A 20,433-nucleotide genomic window follows, 5' to 3' on the forward strand; every position below is an offset into this window, starting at 1 on the left:
GGAACGAGGTTCGAACCTGGGCCCTCTGCGTGGGAGCCCAGTATTCAACCTCTGAGCCATGCCGGTGCTTGAAACCGCTTTGCAAAAAGGTCCTATACAGGCTTCATGTCGGGAAGGAACCACATTAGCATATGCAGTATAGCGTGGCAGAAGAGTAAAATAAGTACCAAGCGTCGCACAACGCGAATTCTGTAACCAGGCGTCACACAATGCGAATTGCGCAACGAGTAGGTTGTTGAATGCATCCAACTCATTACAAAGGACTCTGCCATAATTCTTCTTCGTCATCAGGCACAGCATCAACAAAGTGCGCATAATGCTTTACATGCGTTTAGCAGGTACCAACGCTCTCCGTAGAATGATGAAAAATGGCACAGTGCCTGCTGCCCTACTTCTCAAAAATTACAATGATTTATAGCATAGCGGGTTCCTCGCAAGCGCACTTGTATTGGTTGCCAAGGAAGCTCATAAGCGCATGATCCATTTCCTCGGGGTCTCAGTAAAGTTCTTCGCCCCCCCCCCCCCCGTCTCTCTCCCACGTCAACGTATGTTATACAGCATGACGGGAGAGGGAAATAGCGACCGGGCGTCACCCAATGCAAATTACATAACTGGTGGGCCGTTTAAAGATTCCAACCCATTACAAAGGGCTGAGCAATAATTGTTCATCGTCATCAGTAGTCGCGTCAACAAAGTGCACATAATGCCTTACAGACGTGTAGCTGGTGCCTCGCTTCTCCGCAGAATGACGAATAATGGCTTAGTAGGTGCTTCCCAACTTCACAAAAATTGTGATTTATGGCGTAGTGGGCACCTTTCTAGTCTACTTGTATTATAGCCCCAAGAGAGCTTACAACGGGCTCCAGAAACGCCGCTCTTCCAGCTTTCGCTGTGACTGTGCTGCGGTTTCAGCGCAGGCCTGGCGTTATTTCGTGACTAGTGAATTTCTTTTTCACGACTAAGCTGGTAGTGAAGGCTGTCGACGCGGCGAAAGCCTACCGTTTCCTGGAACGGGGCAATCAACCCGAAAATGCTCAAAATAATAGATGAATAAAGATGTTTAGTCTCTCTCTATTACGCTCGCCCTCCTTCTGTAATTCACCCAGATATACGCACTCTTGTACAGAGGCTATTGGTTGGTTGCGAATTGTGAACCCTTTCGCCAGGTGACTCAGCATTATATTTGCCTCTAATGTCTTCAGTTTTAGGCCTACTTTGATCGATTCTCGGTTTAAGTCGTCAATCAATTATTGAAATTCGTCGTCACCATTGCTGCAGAGTACGATGTCATCTGCAAACTGCACCTTGCTGGGATATTCTCCGTCACTCTTTATTCTATTCTAATCCAGTCATGTGAACAATTCTCAGCGTGCAGTGAACAACAATGGAGGAATCGTGTCTCCTTAGCTGACCCCTTTCTCGGTTCCAGCTCCTTTGCTTCTCGGTAAATACGCAAGGTAGCTGTGGAGTAGTTATAGATGTGGGTCAAGTCATTCGTATGCGTTTAAAGTGATCCCTCGTGACGTAGTAATTCCAGGACTGCCGATATATCTACCGAGTCGAATGCCTTTCCGTAGTCTCTGAAAGCTGTACATAAAAGGGTTTGTTGTGCTCAGCAAGTTTGCCAATTGGCCGTGATCCATTGAAGTGTACACCTTCCTGAAGCCAGTTTACTCTCTAGGTTGGTTAAATTCAAGTGCCTCTCTCATCCTGTTTAGAATTATCCCTTAAATATTTTGTATAATACTCAAAGCTGATGCGTCTATGATTCTTCAAGTCCTTTACGACTCCGCTCTACCGCCTCAATATAAGTTTGGCATTTTTCCAGCTCCCTGGCTTCGAGGTCTTGAGACATTGCTCGTAGAGCGACGCAAGTTTTATAAACATACAATACCCCTAATCTTTGATCAAATCGATTGTTATGCCGCCTTTGGCCGCTTTTCCGCGGGGCATATCTCGTATGGCCTCGCTAACCTGATCGACAGTTAGCTACGTATGGAACTTTGGTGTCTTGTTCGACTTTGACTTCACTTGAGGATGCGCGACGTATCAGCTAACTGTACAGTCCTGAGTAGAAGTCTTCCGCCACCGTCACTATGCCATTAAAATCGTTAGTAACATCACCTTGCTTATCTCTTAGAGCGTGCATTTCATCCTTGCTAAGCCGAGCTTCCGTAAGTCGTCTCGCGGCCACCCTTTGTCACTGCTGTATCGCCGACGTTATAATTCTTCATGTCCCTGACTTCCTTCTTGATCAGCTTCGAGGGCTCAGCGAACGATGTTTTAGCTCTCGCGCTAGTCACTTTCATCTGTTGTCGTTCCTTTATTAAGCTTTCCTGGTTCGGGAGAGCTTGCTTACTTCTTGCCTTGGTGCTTTACCTCCAGCTTCAATTGCTGCTTCACAAATCAGTCTGTAGTCGGGTGAAGGAAAGAAGTGTTAATTTCAAGGGCTCGTTTTCTTTGTTATACACAATATTAATGAGAACTAACAGACAATAATGCCAAGGAAAGTATAGGGGATGTTTTTTAGTAATAAATGTAAGGTAATTGTGAAGAAAGAAAAGTGGACGAAAAGATAGCTTGCCGCGGGCAGGGACCGAACCTGCGACCTTCGAATAACGCGTCCGATGCTCTACCAACTGAGCTACCGCGGCGGCCATCCCCCCGTCCACTTTAAAGGTTATATGTGTGCATTTAAACGTGGGAGCGTCAGTCAGCGCCGCCAGTAGCCATGACGGCGAGTGTGGAACACTCTTTTTCTGCCTGTTGGCGTCACGTAGCACGTGAACTTATTACGAGCTGGCAGCTGACCAATAATCCCTCGCATACTACCTGAAAGCATCAAGTCTGCCAGAACGAGACCCTCGCTATGAATGAAGGAAAGAAGTGTTAATTTCAAGGGCTCGTTTTCTTTGTTATACACAATATTAATGAGAACTAACAGACAATAATGCCAAGGAAAGTATAGGGCATATTTTTTAGTAATAAATGTAAGGTAATTGTGAAGAAAGAAAAGTGGACGAAAAGATAGCTTGCCGCGGGCAGGGACCGAACCTGCGACCTTCGAATAACGCGTCCGATGCTCTACCAACTGAGCTACCGCGGCGGCCATCCCCCCGTCCACTTTAAAGGTTATATGTGTGCATTTAAACGTGGGAGCGTCAGTCAGCGCCGCCAGTAGCCATGACGGCGAGTGTGGAACACTCTTTTTCTGCCTGTTGGCGTCACGTAGCACGTGAACTTATTACGAGCTGGCAGCTGACCAATAATCCCTCGCATACTACCTGAAAGCATCAAGTCTGCCAGAACGAGACCCTCGCTATGAATGAAGGAAAGAAGTGTTAATTTCAAGGGCTCGTTTTCTTTGTTATACACAATATTAATGAGAACTAACAGACAATAATGCCAAGGAAAGTATAGGGGATGTTTCTTAGTAATAAATGTAAGGTAATTGTGAAGAAAGAAAAGTGGACGAAAAGATAGCTTGCCGCGGGCAGAGACCGAACCTGCGACCTTCGAATAACGCGTCCGATGCTCTACCGATGCTTTCAGGTAGTATGCGAGGGATTATTGGTCAGCTGCCAGCTCGTAATAAGTTCACGTGCTACGTGACGCCAACAGGCAGAAAAAGAGTGTTCCACACTCGCCGTCATGGCTACTGGCGGCGCTGACTGACGCTCCCACGTTTAAATGCACACATATAACCTTTAAAGTGGACGGGGGGATGGCCGCCGCGGTAGCTCAGTTGGTAGAGCATCGGACGCGTTATTCGAAGGTCGCAGGTTCGGTCCCTGCCCGCGGCAAGCTATCTTTTCGTCCACTTTTCTTTCTTCACAATTACCTTACATTTATTACTAAAAAATATGCCCTATACTTTCCTTGGCATTATTGTCTGTTAGTTCTCAATAATATTGTGTATAACAAAGAAAACGAGCCCTTGAAATTAACACTTCTTTCCTTCATTCATAGCGAGGGTCTCGTTCTGGCAGACTTGATGCTTTCAGGTAGTATGCGAGGGATTATTGGTCAGCTGCCAGCTCGTAATAAGTTCACGTGCTACGTGACGCCAACAGGCAGAAAAAGAGTGTTCCACACTCGCCGTCATGGCTACTGGCGGCGCTGACTGACGCTCCCACGTTTAAATGCACACATATAACCTTTAAAGTGGACGGGGGGATGGCCGCCGCGGTAGCTCAGTTGGTAGAGCATCGGACGCGTTATTCGAAGGTCGCAGGTTCGGTCCCTGCCCGCGGCAAGCTATCTTTTCGTCCACTTTTCTTTCTTCACAATTACCTTACATTTATTACTAAAAAATATGCCCTATACTTTCCTTGGCATTATTGTCTGTTAGTTCTCATTAATATTGTGTATAACAAAGAAAACGAGCCCTTGAAATTAACACTTCTTTCCTTCATTCATAGCGAGGGTCTCGTTCTGGCAGACTTGATGCTTTCAGGTAGTATGCGAGGGATTATTGGTCAGCTGCCAGCTCGTAATAAGTTCACGTGCTACGTGACGCCAACAGGCAGAAAAAGAGTGTTCCACACTCGCCGTCATGGCTACTGGCGGCGCTGACTGACGCTCCCACGTTTAAATGCACACATATAACCTTTAAAGTGGACGGGGGGATGGCCGCCGCGGTAGCTCAGTTGGTAGAGCATCGGACGCGTTATTCGAAGGTCGCAGGTTCGGTCCCTGCCCGCGGCAAGCTATCTTTTCGTCCACTTTTCTTTCTTCACAATTACCTTACATTTATTACTAAGAAACATCCCCTATACTTTCCTTGGCATTATTGTCTGTTAGTTCTCATTAATATTGTGTATAACAAAGAAAACGAGCCCTTGAAATTAACACTTCTTTCCTTCATTCATAGCGAGGGTCTCGTTCTGGCAGACTTGATGCTTTCAGGTAGTATGCGAGGGATTATTGGTCAGCTGCCAGCTCGTAATAAGTTCACGTGCTACGTGACGCCAACAGGCAGAAAAAGAGTGTTCCACACTCGCCGTCATGGCTACTGGCGGCGCTGACTGACGCTCCCACGTTTAAATGCACACATATAACCTTTAAAGTGGACGGGGGGATGGCCGCCGCGGTAGCTCAGTTGGTAGAGCATCGGACGCGTTATTCGAAGGTCGCAGGTTCGGTCCCTGCCCGCGGCAAGCTATCTTTTCGTCCACTTTTCTTTCTTCACAATTACCTTACATTTATTACTAAAAAACATCCCCTATACTTTCCTTGGCATTATTGTCTGTTAGTTCTCATCTGTAGTCAGGTACAACTTTGGCAGTCCGCGGCACTTCCTCCCTAAAGGCGGACGTACACAATGCCTACACCAATGAGCGCGCACTCCAGACTGACATCGTGAGCCGGACGGCTGTTGACCTCGCCTTCGGAGAACATTGCCGAGTGCACGAGCGGGACTATTTCTTTAGTCGCGGAGGCGATAGGCTGCCGCGCTTCGGCCGTCTGGGCAGAGGGCCTCTCCGGACTTCTTAAGTTGTATCCGACTATAATTATGGATTTGTTCTTTCCCCATATATCGTTATTTTTTTCTTGCTCTTAAGCACCGTACAATCCTAAATTCATTTGCTGTTATTCTGACGATATATAAAGTGACACATGAATTAGACAAGCCCCTCTAGCCACTACTGCTCCAATAAAAATGAAGAGTTGTCCGCGGGCAAAAAAAAAGTATTGGTTGGCAAAAACTTTTATGCAAGGTCCTGCAGTTCGATGACCCGGGTTTAACTCTCCCACGTCGGGACGTCCAGGCCTTACGTAGTCGCCACTTCGCAAACCCCACTACTATCCGCCGAAACACTTAAAGTGTCGCGAAACGTAGAATGCGTTAAAAAATACGCATGCTGCTCAAATGTAAAACTTTAAAGGAGCATACAGTGCATTCAAAAGTAACTTTCTTTACCTTTCATGGTAATTCTGTGCCTTTCTGTGCCTTTCATCAAAATTAAGTGTCACCTCTGTACCTTGTGCTACACAGCTTCACTGGTCATCTAAGTTCACAGAGTGATTTCTCCGCGATACACCCAGTGATAAACACCGGTGCTGCCCCTTTGAGCTTCGACGGTCAACCACTGGGCACAAGGGCGGTGATTTTTCTATTAAGGACTCAAAGCTACCTGTGATATTATCAGTTCAATGTTTACCTTTCCTCTCAGTGCTCACTGGCTCTCATTCTTATCACAATTCGAAACCCGGATTTTGGCAAGTTTGGATAACTGCCTCAATCACTTTGCGCACTAACCGTAGGAACGGACGCACTGATCCAAACATCCCGCCTGCTTAATGTCAACCATCGACTAACTGCTGCTCCATATGGGAATCTGCCTGCTGTCCAGGGTTGCCACTGACTTTCGAGTAAATGTCGCCAAACAACGAGCAGAAAGTCGCCAAAAGTCGCCATATTTTTTATAAATTTCGCCAAAAAAGTCGCCATTCTAGACGTGTGCGGCATATCCTAGTAATAGGAATTTTCACTGATCTATAGCCCCGTAGAATACAGTGCCATTCAAAGCCCTTAAAGTATCTTGACATTTCTCAATGCCAGGCGCATCGCCCCTTCACCATAGGAGTGATTGGTGCACCTGGTTCTCCGACTAGCCGCAAGATGTGCGCGGAGGCGCAAGTATGAAAGAATAAAACGCTCATGATATCCTTCCATCCCTGTCCGCTCGTTTCAAAGGTAAAAGTGTGGTAAACCTTGGGCGAAAGCCGTGAAGGCGTTGTTTAGACAGCTTTACATCCCCTCATATGAAAAAAAAAGGATTATCAGGTTTATTGAAAGTAGTAAGACAGAATTCTTACAGGTATCGTTCATTAGTGAGTCTTATACCTTTCAGTGTGAACTAATATGATACCGGACGCCACTGTCCCTTTCATATATAATCACTGATATCTACCCGCGTCAATCCAGTGCGTTATGATTGAACAGGTAGACATTGCAAAATGTTATATAGCAATTGTTTTCATTGCACACGCTCACCGAGAACAGTAGAAAATGCCTGAAGAAATAATTTTTTATTGCACGAACACCCGCGTATCCGCCCATCTTCGCTATACGAGCTCGATTAGGGGATACTGCAGCGGTGAATAGGTCGCCAAGCTATTCAGAATAGTTGGAGCTTTGGCGGAACAAATGGCCGGAACACACGACCAACCCGTCATCTAGCCCCTTCAGAAGCGAAACTTTAGCGAAGCTCTGAAGCATCTAGATGAATCTAGATGAATTGAGTTAGAAGCATCTAGATGAATTGAGGAGATACACACGAGTTACAGGACGGACATACAGAACGGCGCGTAATGTGCACCTCAAAACCCTAAAAAATACAGAAAATAGTGCCGCTCATTCGTTGGCAAGGCACTGAGCTTAGGATGCATAACTCAGTGGAGACCTAAGCTGAAAATCGCCAAAAATTCGCCATGTCGCCATTCATAATTTTAGGTCGCCACGGGCCTCTGAAATTCGCCAATTTGGCGAAAAGTAGCCACCATTGGCAACCCTGCTGCTGTCTCCGAGGGATAGCCGCCGGTAACCGGCGATATCTATTCGAAGAGATAAACACTGCACTCTGTTTTTGAACTCCAAAAGCAACGCGCTCGTAGCGAATCTGCCTGAAATGTTTGAAGCTCCATCCGCGGAATGCTTTTTTTTTAGTCAACACGGAAAAAGTAAATCAAGGCCCAATTAAATTAATATTAAATATAAATGAGGCAAATTACGCCTGCCAAAATATTTATTTCCTCCAAGATGCGCCTTGCATTTACTTGGCCAAAAATTAGGGGTGTGCGAATATCAAATTTTTCGAATACGAATCGAATACGAATATCCACCTTCGAATATCGAATCGAATATCGAATATCAAAGGAAAAATGCCTCCACAGTAACAATATTTTATTTAACATGTAGCTATTTGAAAAAAAATATTAACAGTCTGACTGGCAACACAACATACACTGCTATCTCCAGAACACAATGTCCAGGCTAGCACAATGCACATCACAGCGCAAGCAAATATCACGGCACAATGAAAGTAATGAATACATGTTATCATGAAGAAATATGAGTTGCTCCACATGATCAGGCAGCAGGCGCTCCCTTGTAACAGAGACACCCTCCCCCCCTGCCACTGAAAAGGCACGCTCGCTTGGAACAGAAGTGGCTGGTATAGGGAGTTACATGGAGCAAAGCTTTGCCAGACTGGGGTATCTGAACAGTCTGCCACCAGTCACGTGGGTCACTGTCTTTCTTCAGAAGTGGTCCCGCATAGTGAACGAGTGGTAGTGCGGCACGTTACGGCCGCATAATATTCAAAATGTACGGTTACATGATCGCCAACAGCGCTGTACGTCGGAGATGCACCAGCAATAAATCATATGTATTGGGGCGCTCGTCGCAGGCAGATATCGTGCCTCCGTGTACTTAGGATGTTTATCGCTCCTCTCGGCAACGTTTTTAGCGATACGAACGCAGCAGAAATGTGGAAGACGAGTTATTTTATGCATGATAATCTAATCGCATATTCGAATTTTTCGAATATTCGAAGTTATCGAATATTCGAAAATTTTCGAATACACGATTTTCGAATCGAATACGAATATTTCGAATGTAATATTCGACGAATATTCGAAACTTTCGAATATTCGCACACCCCTACCAAAAATGTTACGCTGTTAGTGAACAAAATGAAGTGCAACGTTTTCTTTTTGTTTGTTTGTTTGTTTGTTTGTTTGTTTGTTTGTTTGTTTGTTTGTTTGTTTGTTTGTTTGTTTGTTTGTTTGTTTGTTTGTTTGTTTGTTTGTTTGTTTGTTTGTTTGTTTGTTTGTTGATTTGTTTGTTTTGTTTTCAAAGTGCGAACACCAGAGCTTCATCTTCAGCTGCATCTTATATATATTTTACGTGTACTTTGTCACGGCAGTTCAGTGCAACAGCGTCAACCAAGACGCTTTCGAGGGAACAAAGCGCGGACAAATATTTTTAGATATGTTTGCCTTCCTGGGTCAAGGCGGCTGCTGCATCCACGGGGTTGCACATAATTAATGAGAGAAATGTGTAGTTCCGCCTATATGTGTACCCGCCGCAGTGATGGCATTGCAATCTCTGTGACCGAGCTAGTTGGCGATCCACCAAGGGAAAAAAAGAAAACAGCGCGAAAGCGACGGCCGACTAAATAGGGCCTGAACAGAGACAACCGCCGAAATGTCACGGCAGCTTTGCGACACTCCTCTTATCTTCCTCGGTGCCAGTTCCCTCTACTCAGCAGCAGTTGTATCACGCGCTGTGTCACAATTGTCGCAACGTAACACCAAACCATGCTATCACCAGAATATCACTTTCAGTGCATCGCATTCGGACGAAACCGCTTTTCCCGGTAGGGGAGGAGGTCGGCGAAGAGAAAGAGAATATATAGAGAGAAGGCAGAAACATTCATCAGCGAATAGCCTGTTTAGCTACCTTATGCATGGGGAGGGCAATAGTTTAATACGATCATTAGAGAGAGAGAGAGAGGCGGGAATAAATGATGAGGCGAATACGTGCAGGCGCGAAGACAGCGTCATGCAGTAAAAAGAAGTCTAAAGTGTCTGAATGCGCTCGTTCTGGTTTACTTGAAGAAGCAAGCGTATTCATATCTACAAGTTTTTTAGCACACGCGAGTAGCCCGAAAAAAGCACAAAAGCGCATTCGTTGCCTTGTGGGGGCCATGAGCGCTGCAGCATCTTACTCCAGTAGCCGAAAATCGTACGAGCCCTCCCAAATGATCAGGGCTGGAGCGGTGTCAAAAAAGAAAACTATCAACACTCTCTTCAGTCAATCCCTTCCCTTTAGCGCGTAAAGCGGCCTTTGTCATTAGGCTGTTAAAGCTACTTCGAAGCGGACGCTGTCGGGATGTCATGACGTCACAAAAACAGAAATCGCACAGTCATTTCTGTTTTTTTTTTTCGTATTTTCTGTTTTACCAAGGCCCCACACTCAACACCGGTAGAGATTTCGCTGTTGAACGAGCCCAGTTTAAAAAGTTTAATTTTCACATTGCCTTTACCCGCACTATGTCAGTTTTAAAGTGAACCAAGATTACACGGGAAACCGGTGGAAAACGGAGGCTGCATGGAGAACAGATAATTGGAAACTGCGGCATGGACTCCACGAATATCAGAGCAGCCGGCGACATTATATTTCGCAGAAAGGAATCGACTTCGAGTAATAAACGCCTTCTTCCGGAAGAGCAATAAGAGCTGTTGGACCTCGGGGAACCGCAACGAAAAAAAAAGCAAAGTTAGAAATAGCACGTATTGTATGCAATAAGAGCTGTTGGACCTCGGGGAACCGCAACGAAAAAAAAAGCAAAGTTAGAAATAGCAAGTATTGTATACTCTGTGCAGACCATGGCGCAGGATACGGAAGTACTAGATCATCATCATCAGATTTTACTTCAAGTTTCGTTAGTACATGAAAGTACACAGCACTAAAAAAACGCGATGATAAGGTAGTGAGGTGTGGGGCTGGTAATCCTAAATTTTGGTATGTTATGTGCTAGAACACTGGTATGCGCACGATGATCACCGTGATGGTGGACTTCGGGTGACATTTATCCACCTGGAGTTCTTTTACGTGCACCTAATCCTAAGTGCATATGTATTCCTCATTTTACTCTCATCGAAATGCTGCCGCCGTTGCCAGAAATTAAACGTAAAACAGCGCGAAAGAAACGAGGACAAGTAAAAAATGACAAATACGAAATTATCGCAGGCATTGCAAAACCAGGTGAGGTGTGGAAAGCTTGCAATGTATGCAATTTGGGAGGCAGTGCAAAACCACTTTGGTGCAGAAAGTTTCGAGGGCTGGGGGACAAGGATAAGTACATCGAATGAGAAGAAAAAGAATATGGCTCACAGTTAATCACAAGTTTACCAACACCGTGAGTGCCAGTGCCGCTCTCGGAGAAGTCTTGCGTTATGGTCGATTTACTTTTCAAAGTTAGAGCCATAGCCGAGCAAAAAATGTGGAGCTCACTTAGACTCACTCAAGAAATATATTTCGCGCTTAGGTCTCACTCGCATTTACACTCAACAAACTTTTTCTCGGCCGGACTCACTCGAACTTGTATTTTTTTATTTTTTTGCCTATCATAATCTGTTGTTTAATCAGGAACATTGTTTTGCCTCTTTGTACTTACAAACTTGTTCGTTATTATTTTTACCACTCCCCTCTGTAATGTCTGTTGACCCTGAGGGTAAAATAAATATATAAATAAATAAATAAACTCAGACTCACTAAATTTTTTCTCAGCGGGACTCAATCAGACTCACGGCTCGATCGGAGTATGAGTATGAGTGACAGGGGCGTAGCCAGGGGGGCAGCTTCAACCCCCCCCCCCCGAAATTTTTAAATTTTGCTTGCGTATATATGCACGCACGCACGAACATACATAAAGTATGGTTGAACCCCCCTCCCCTCTCCGAAAAAAATTTCTGGCTGCGCCCCTGATGAGTGACTGTGCCGACCTGTGCTTACGGCAGCTAGAGATTTCAGGAAAGTGAAGTGCGTAGTGTTGGAATGAGGTTAAGCAGCAAATATACATCGGCAACCTACCAAATGCATACTACATTGCCATGTTCAGCAGTGCTGCGGGCAAATTGCAACAAATACTCAAGAGGTATTAGTGGACGAGTGCCCATGTTTGCGGTTTTCTTTTACTTCATGCTAAACGCTTTCAGAAGTGACAACGGACAACGAGTGACTGAGGACGAGATCAGAGAAAGTGCAAGAGTGGGATCAGAGATTAATGCGGCAGAAGACAAACGTAATGTTCAGCAGCCAGCAAAGAAAGCAAGGATTCGCGATTGACAGTCAGCCTCCGTATTCTGGATTGCACTGAAACTCGAAGCAGCGGATAAAGCAGCTGGACAAGCGCACACGAAAGTTCTCCCATATTGGCAACATATATAAGCGAAGACAACTTACGGCGTATTATAAGAGAGCCGTCAGCCCGTGGTTGCAGAACATTATGGTCCCGCCAAGATTATTTTAAGAATCACTGAACTGACTGAATTCGAAAACCCCTTAACACTGAATACAAGCAGAGCCTTTCAAATGCTGGTTCATCGCCTGCGGCTCGGCACCGCGCTTACGCAAAACACGAACGGAGAGTTCAGAATGCCCATGCAGTATATTGGATGAGGATGTATAACATGATTTCTAAGAATACTCACGATAGGACGAACAGAAACTCTAGTTAAAACTGATAGCTGGGCTAGTTGGTACGAATTCAAGTTTAAAAATTTATGTAGCGCGCACAAAAGACGGGGATACACAAGCGCTCGTTTGTACCTTCTTGCTGTGTGTCTCCGTCTTTAGTACGCGCTACGAAAATTTTTTAACGAGGAACTCCAGTTATTTTGCGATATAACGGCATTGACCGCTGGCCGGTTAGCTCAGCAAGATCCTATAGGTTCATGGCCAACACATTACGAAAGCGGGCAATATTGTCACTAAACAAGTTTCTAGAAGCGAGTGATATACTTCTAAACTACTGAGATAACCTTTTAGTACATAAAAAAGCTCATTTTACCTACGTACTTTGACCTAACCATATCGCGTTATTTGTCGATTTACGTCTGAACTTCTCCTAGTCCCTACAACTGGAATTTGTGTCAACTTTGTTATAGTTATGTGAATGGACTTTCCACGTATGTGTAGTGTTAGTGTTAACATATTCAGTACCTGTGTGAGCCTATTTTATGATAAATTTAGTGTTGCTACGTGACTGCACTGTATTCTGCGTCATCTTGAGTATCGTTATAGAAGGAACTTCGTGCTATTTCATTTTCTATTGCTTGACTGACTTATACGAGCTGACTTTAGATGCAGCATTATGACTATGACCCCCGTAGTCATCTTAAGGGGGGGGGTGCAAATTCTGCCCCATACATTGACTTAGCAGGGAGGAAGTGGCGCTCCGATGAACTTTCACTCCTCCTGATGCGGAACCCGGCGCACGCCTATGAATACAAGTACACTTGCAAGGTACCCAGTACGCCATAAATCATCATTTTTGTGAGGTTGGCAAGCACCCACTACGCCATTATTTGTCATTCTGCACAAAAACGAGGTACCTGCCTTGGAGGGTGCGTTAGTGCGAAGTGCATACGTAACTCTAGCCAAGTTGATTATGGTGTGGCCTCTATAGGATGTACTACATAAAGGATGTACTGACAATAAACTGGGGCACTTCTGTTGGGGACTTGGAGCGTGCGTGTTGACTCCGCGGCCCCTGGGCTTAGGCCTGCATCCTTGGTTGCCTCGGCTCGAACCCGCCCACCACATGGTGCCAGAAGTGGGATACGAGGTTTCTGCCATTGCCTAATAAGGACGCTCGAGTTTCTGCCCTTGCAGCCGCCACTCTCCGGAGCCCGGCCCCATTTTCCTTCGACGATGCCGGCAAGTGGCTTCCCTGGTTACAGCAATTCGAAGACTACTCCTTCGCCACAGGCATGCACGCAGCGCCGGACAGGACAAGGATTCGGACCCTCCTCTACTGCATGGGTCCACGGGCACGCATCGTCCTCAGTTCGCTCATGTCCGACAAAGACGCGTTACGCGGCTCACAAGCTACTTCGTGCACCACGTAAACGAGGTGTACGAGAGCTCTTGGTTCCACAGGTGGACGCAACAGCCAGGTGAAACCGTCGACAGTTTCTTCACGGCCCTTCGGAACATGGTATGCAAGTGTAACTATCCGTCACCAGTCGTTGAAGAGCGTCTCGTTCGCGACCGTTTTGTCTAGGGTTTGTCGGATTCTCATTTCTCAGACAAGCTGTGCCGCACTTCGAGCCTCTCCCTAGACGACGCATTTGTGCAAGCCCGTTAGCACGAAGACGCCGAGCGCGAAAAGCAGCACCTCGCCATCAGATATGCAACGTAACAACATGTCTCATGCCACCTGTCGTTCACCGCTGGGCAACCGCCGACGGCAGCGCACGTGGACCCGGCTACTTCACGTAAACCCGCGCAGCGTGCACGCGGACGAAACCACAGACGAGACTCTGGCAGCGTTGCGTCACGTGACCGGCCCGACGGTTCACAAACCGGAAACAGCAATGTAGGCGAGGCTTCGAAAGGCGGGCAAGGTGGCATTTCTGCCACTTCTGCTTCACCGATCGTCCGACTGCCCAGCTGCTAAAGCGGTCTGTAACCACTGCAAGAAGCGAGGCCACTTCGCGACGGTATGTCGCTCAAAGAAGCGCCTCGGATCCGTGGCGCTCCACTCCATCGCGGCGGTGGCTCGGAACGGGCGGTACGTTGAAGTTCGAGTCAACGGCCGCTCTCTCATCTTCAAGGTGGGCTCTGGTGCCGACGTTTCGGTGGTTCCTCGTACGTTGCTTGGCTGCCCAGCCGTCCTTGATAAGCCTCGCGGCGAGGAACTTTTAGGATCCGGGAAACAATCTCTGAAGCTTCTCGGCACTTTCTCCGCGGCGCTGTATAGAGCGGCAGACAAGTCAATGAGCACCTCTACGTCGTTCCGGGACAAGATCAGCCCCTTCTCGGCTATCCTGCCATAGTTGCCCTTGGTGTCGTCAAGTCTGTCGGCGCCGTCACGCCAGCTCTGCCGAACACACCATTTCGGGAAGCTCCTCCAGCCCTTTTCACCGGCCTGGGCATGTTCGCGGAAGAGTACGCTATCGTTATCAAGCCTGATGCGGTACCGTATTCCCTCAGCACAGCACGGCGTCACCCGATACCCCTACGAGACATTGTCAAAAAGGAGCTCGACAAGGTGGAGCAGGAGGGCGTGATCCAGCGCGTCGACGAACCGACGGACTGGTGCGCGGGCCTTCTCGTCGCGAAGGCAGCGGGGGGTTGCCGCCTTTGCGCGGATATCAACCAAGTCATTCTGCGTGAACGCCACGTACTTCCGACCGTCGACCAAACCCTCGGACTGCTCGGCGATGCCTGTGTTTTTTCGAAGTTGGGCGCAACTTCAGGCTTCCACCAAGTATGCCTGGCGCGCGACTCCCAGAAGTTTACGAGCTTCATCACTCCGTTTGGCAGGAACTGCTATTGCTGCCTCCCATTCGGCATAACATCGGCCCCAGAATACTTCCAACGTCGGATGTCTCGCCTTCTGGAAAGGCTGGCCGGTGTTGTTAACCTCATGGACGACATACTTTTGTTTGGCCGCACCACAGAAGAGCACGACCAACGCCTCCAAGCAGTCCTCGGTCGCCTCCAATAAGCGGGGGTCACCCTAAACGCGGCAAAGTGCAGTTTTGGCGTGTCCAGTGTACGATTCCTTGGTGTCGTCGTCGGTGCCAATGACATCGCTCCTGATCCAGATAAGGTGACGGCCATTCAGCGCATGCCAGCTCCTCAGAACGTTCATGGTGTCCAACGTTTTCTGGGTATGCTCAACCATGTCGCTTCCTCCCGGGTCTCTCTCAGACGACCGCGCCGATCCGAAGTCTCCTGAACAAGACTGCAGCCTGGACGTGGGGAACAGTGTAAGCCTCGGCATTTCAGCAGCTCAAGACCATGCTGTCCTCAGACATCTGCCTCGCAAGGTACAACCCTGCACTCCTGACGACAGTCTCCGCAGATGCCACTTCTTTCGGGCTCGGTGCAGTGCTTCTTCAAGACCAACCATCAGGGGATCGCCGACAAATCGCATACGCCTCTCGTGCACTGACAGAAACGGAACAAAGGTACAGCCAGATCGAAAAAGAGGCACTGGCTGCCACCTGTGCCATCAACCGGTTTGACGAGTTCCTTCGGAATCTTCGTTTAACCCTGTAGGCCGACCATAAGCCGTTGGTCAAGCTCCTTGGAACTGCGGACCTCGACCACATGCCACCCCGGATCCAGCGTTTTCGCATCCACCTCCTCCAGTACCAGTTCTACGTCAAGTATGTGACTGGGAAACAGTTGACTACCGCAGATGCACTCTCGCGAGACCCGGTCGCTGAGCTGCTAGCGACTCCCGCCGTCGACAAGGAGGAGCTGTATGTCCAAGAAGCACTCCGCGCTATCCCTCCCACGTTTGCGGTCCTCCTCGACGACTTCAGAGCTCACCAGGCTGCAGATTGGGAGTACGCTCAGCTCAGGTCGTACTGCGAGCAAGGGCGGCCTCGGAAGGAGACGCTACTGCAGTGAACACCTTAAAACGTAAATTACAAACAAAACAAAAGCTGCGTGCATATCACGTTTCTCTTTCTTTTTTTGCTCTTCACTCTCTTTTCCGCTGACGGCTCTCCGCGGTTTCGCATTCGCCAACCGCTCGGACCATGTCAGCACGGTAGCGAATGCTCACCGGCGTGTCCCGCTTCACTGCTGCTAGCGGTTGTTGGTTAGTTGAACTAGAGGACTAGGTTAAACCCCACAGTGCCCAACAGTAAACCCTTACGCGGTAACATGAATAATGGTCTCAAACAGCACCCGGGAGCGAAACTTGAGGCTAAAAAGCGTTCATATAAGCGCCAATTTGGAAATAGGCATTTGTAGGCATTTGTAAGCATTTAGGCACGAACGCCAACATTAGGCATTTATAGGCACTATAAAAACACTATGAAAGCCCTTGTTAACCTCTAATTCGTGCTCATACATCAAAATGGCGCGATAGGAGCGCAAGGAACAAAATAGACATTTGCCTAAAATCCGGTCTCGACTAATAACACAAACAAATCATATAGTGTATTTTTGGTGGTGCTCTTCCTTAAAGGGAGGAACTTAATAACATGAGCTATGGCAATGTCTTTTCCGATTGTTCTATTTAGAGTCTCCCAGAAATAAAATGCACGCTAGCAGAACAAGCGTTTGTGGAAACGATATGATTTCGTTGCTATGGGCGAGAAAACGAGAAAAGGATAGAGAGAAAAAAAGGACAGAGAGAAAGGAAGAGAAAGAGAGAGAAAGAAAGCATAGCATAGCCATTTATAGTATAGTATATCGAAAGCGTGGGAAAGAGAAAGGCGGGTGAGGAGGAGTGATGTGAGGGTGAGGGGAAGGCCACCTGCTTTGCTGTTTCTACATCTTCGCACCACTAGTGCGCAGCTCGCCCAACCTTTTTTTTAACAGCGGAGCGCCTGTCGGAAACCGAAACGATCCTCATCATGAACCGGCACGCAGTCTCTACGTCCTCTTCTTCATCGTCTACGTCTTCTTCATCTTCTGCTTCGCTCCCAGAACACGTGCGGCGATTTCTCAGGCTCGGCGTAGAACAACCTGATGGGCAGAGCACATGAGTTCAGAGAGAGAGGGAAAGAAAGAGAGCAAGACAGAGAGAAAGAAAGAAAGATATAAAGAAAAACAAACAGAACAATTCCTGGCCAAAAAAGTTCCTTGGCGAAGCGGGATTCGAAGCCGCGTTCCCATGAACCGAACTCCAGCATCGTAACCAGTCGGCTATCCAGGCACTGTAGCAGAGCACAGCACAGCCTTGGATATTGTAGTATAGCGAGGGGGTGGGAAAAGAAAGTGAGGGTAAGCAGGAGAGATGTGAGGGTGAAGAGGAGAGAAAGGAGCAGGGAAGAGTGTAAAGCATATAAAGAATAAGAGAAAAATAGAGAGAAAGCAAGCAAGAAAAAGAAATAAAGAAAGAGAAAGAAATAGAGAGAGAAAGATAGAAATAAAGAGGGAAGGGAGAAGGCGAGTGAGAGAGAAAGAAAAGGAAGAAAGAGAAAGACAGATAGAGAGAGCAAGAAAGATAGAAGAGAGAGAGAGAGAAAGTGAGGGTGACACACAAAGAAGAGAGGAAATGAAGTGAGGATGAAGAGGAGAGGTGTGAGAGTGAGGAGGTGGTAAAGGAGGACGGGAGAGAGTAAAGAATAGCATACACAGGATGAGCAAGGAAGAAACAGAGAGAAACAAATGTAGAAAGGGGAAAAAGGAGTGGAAGAGAGAGAATCAAAGAAAGAGAGAGCAAGAAAAAAAGATTGAAAGGATAGGAAGCAAGCAAGAAATTGAAAGAGAGAGAGAAAGGGAAGACATAGGAAGAAAATCAAAAAGAACAAGAAAGAGAAAGAAATAGAGAGAAATACAGAGACAAAAAAAACAGAAAAATGGAAAGCGAAGAAATAAAGTAGAGGAAGAAAGAAAAAGAAAGGTAAAGAGAAACAAAGGAGGCTGGCCTGCTCCGCACTTCCATCAGGCTTGGCCCCAATAGTAAGAAGCTGTCTTAATTTTTTTTTCTAAACACGTAATATCGGGAGCGAGGGCTTACGGAGGCGCCATCTACTGGAAGCGCCTCACTTGCGTAGCATGAGGGTGACGCGACGCGCTCCTCAAGTTCTGCTTGTCGACGCTGGTAGAAAATATAACCGGAGACCCCTCCTGGACATTTCTGTGGATACTCTCGAAACTAGGGAAGGTATTTGCTGTTAAATAATGACCCTGGGCGAAAAGAAAGCACGGAAAGGTTTCCAGACGCTGTCTATTCACAGCAGGCCCGTAGCCAAGAATTTTTTTTTTCGGGAGGGGGGGGGGGGCACTTGCTGAAAGCCTTGACTATTCGAGAAAAACACCCATTTTTATTATTTATGTTTGGTAAAAACACTTACTTCACCAAAATTTCTGGGGGGGGAGGGGGGGGCTAGGGCCCCCACTAGCTACGGGCCTGATTCACAGGATACGTAACGGGAATGCCAACAGCGCGAAGTCGCCAGCCACAATATTGCCTTCCCAACCCGGCTCCTTGCGTGAAACGTAGGCAATCGCCGTGAGTAAACTGTTTACCACTTGTTGATACAGTGGCCTGTCTGAATAACTGTATAACCGAGTACAGCGCGGAATAAAATAGAACGTAGAATAGAATGAAGCCTCAATTCAGTGATCGCATGGGTTCGCAGCGACCGACTGCGCGTCTGCATGCGTGTCCGCACAGAAATAGTAGTCGGCCCCCAAGCGATATGACACCCTAAACAATGCTTGGTTAGGTAGCTGAATTCCCATACTCAAAGACAAAAATTCCGTACTTTAGGCAATTTTTTCGCAAACCGCAATAGTTTTCGAAAATGCCCGCTAATGTCCTCGCCAGAACAATATAAGAATGAACCAGCCAAAAGGACGAATGACAAAGGAGAGAAGTGGCAGGCACATTTGCTAGTCTAGTCGTTGTGTGTTCGCTCTTTTGTCCTTCGTTCTTTTGGCTGGTGCATTCGTTCCTCTTGACGGCTGTGAAGCATAACGTTCGTGCGTCGAAGCAGACCGCGTTCCCGTGTTTGCGTGCATATCTGTGCCGTTGGCACTTATCGCTTTATTCTTGACATCCTTGTACAGGTGGACGCCACCCTGGAGGCTCAAAAACTGGACAAGGACGTCTGGCAAAACATCACCAAATACAGGTGGACTAAGTTCCAGGATCCGGTGACGAGAAGGATTTTCGAAAAGTCCTCAGTTCTGGGCACTGCCATTCTGAGCTCGGAGAAGAAGACTGAGGTAATGAAACTTACGGTGCTGCGATTCGAGGTATTTGGCTCGCTTAATTACTCTGCCGTGTCTGTTCAGGCATAGCTGCGCACCAGTTAAACCTATTTTTGTTTACGCTAAACAACACGTAAACAGCCTTATTGACTTTTTTTTTAAACGCCCTGAAACTCTTTCGACGATTCTGCATAAACACGCTGAGCCGGGAAAGCAAGTCCTAAGGATCACTTGCGAACCGATTTAAGCTCTCTGCGTCGACTGTGTAGTTTATTACAAAACTTTAAACATGCGAATCGCTACAGATCGCAGCGGCGCAACCAAACGAGTTTTCAACTTCCCGCTTCCATGGATGGTTGCTATGACCGAGGCCGAGAGTTGGGCTAAGGGCGCCACCTTGCTGTGTGTTAAGGCGTTGACAAAATTGCACTTATCTTATTTGAAACGCGCCGAATGGGATGGACGCGTAGCAACGACGCGTTGCAGGAGCTAATCGCAGAGGCCACGGTCATGAGGCATTACTTCGCTTTACCGCTCCCAGACGGCGACACCACACGCTGACCAAGAGCACTCCGAGAGGGAAGTGTGAGATATAAAAGGCGCGTTTGCAAAGCCCCCAGTGTGTGTGACCGTGCCGCAGTGGATAGCGTGCCCGGCATCTGTTGTCATGGGTTCGACTCCCGTTGATGGAACTTTTTAACACGAAAGTGTTTTATGCCGGGGTCCACCACGGCTCCACTGACGCATTTCCGTCACGGATATGACGTTGTAAAATATAAAGACTAACATATGGCAAAGAAAAAACTATGAGAAAAAGTTCCGTCACCGGGAGTCGAACTTACGACCTCTCGATCGCCAGCGCGCAGCGCGAAACGACTCCGACACAGACAGCGTGTTCTCTGCTATGCTAACGGCGAGCTATTTATGTACACCATTCGCCGGTGGCGGTACTCAGAGATTGGCGGTGCAGCGTGTTTTCGTTATCACTAGCGAGATGGCGCGAAGGG

The 20,433-nt window shown here is 47.3% G+C and overlaps 1 protein-coding gene across 1 annotated transcript in view; it reads left to right on the plus strand.

The window, feature by feature from the left end:
- LOC119395040 (angiotensin-converting enzyme) overlaps window positions 1-20,433 on the plus strand; it is a 168,648-nt gene that overhangs the window by 8,954 nt on the left and 139,261 nt on the right. The window contains exon 3 of the mRNA XM_037662333.2: window positions 19,283-19,441. Coding sequence (XP_037518261.1) covers window positions 19,283-19,441 — 159 coding nt within the window. The remainder of the gene's footprint in view (window positions 1-19,282; window positions 19,442-20,433) is intronic.

The sequence above is a fragment of the Rhipicephalus sanguineus genome, chromosome 5, assembly GCF_013339695.2.
Source record: "Rhipicephalus sanguineus isolate Rsan-2018 chromosome 5, BIME_Rsan_1.4, whole genome shotgun sequence".
Taxonomy (NCBI): domain Eukaryota; kingdom Metazoa; phylum Arthropoda; class Arachnida; order Ixodida; family Ixodidae; genus Rhipicephalus; species Rhipicephalus sanguineus.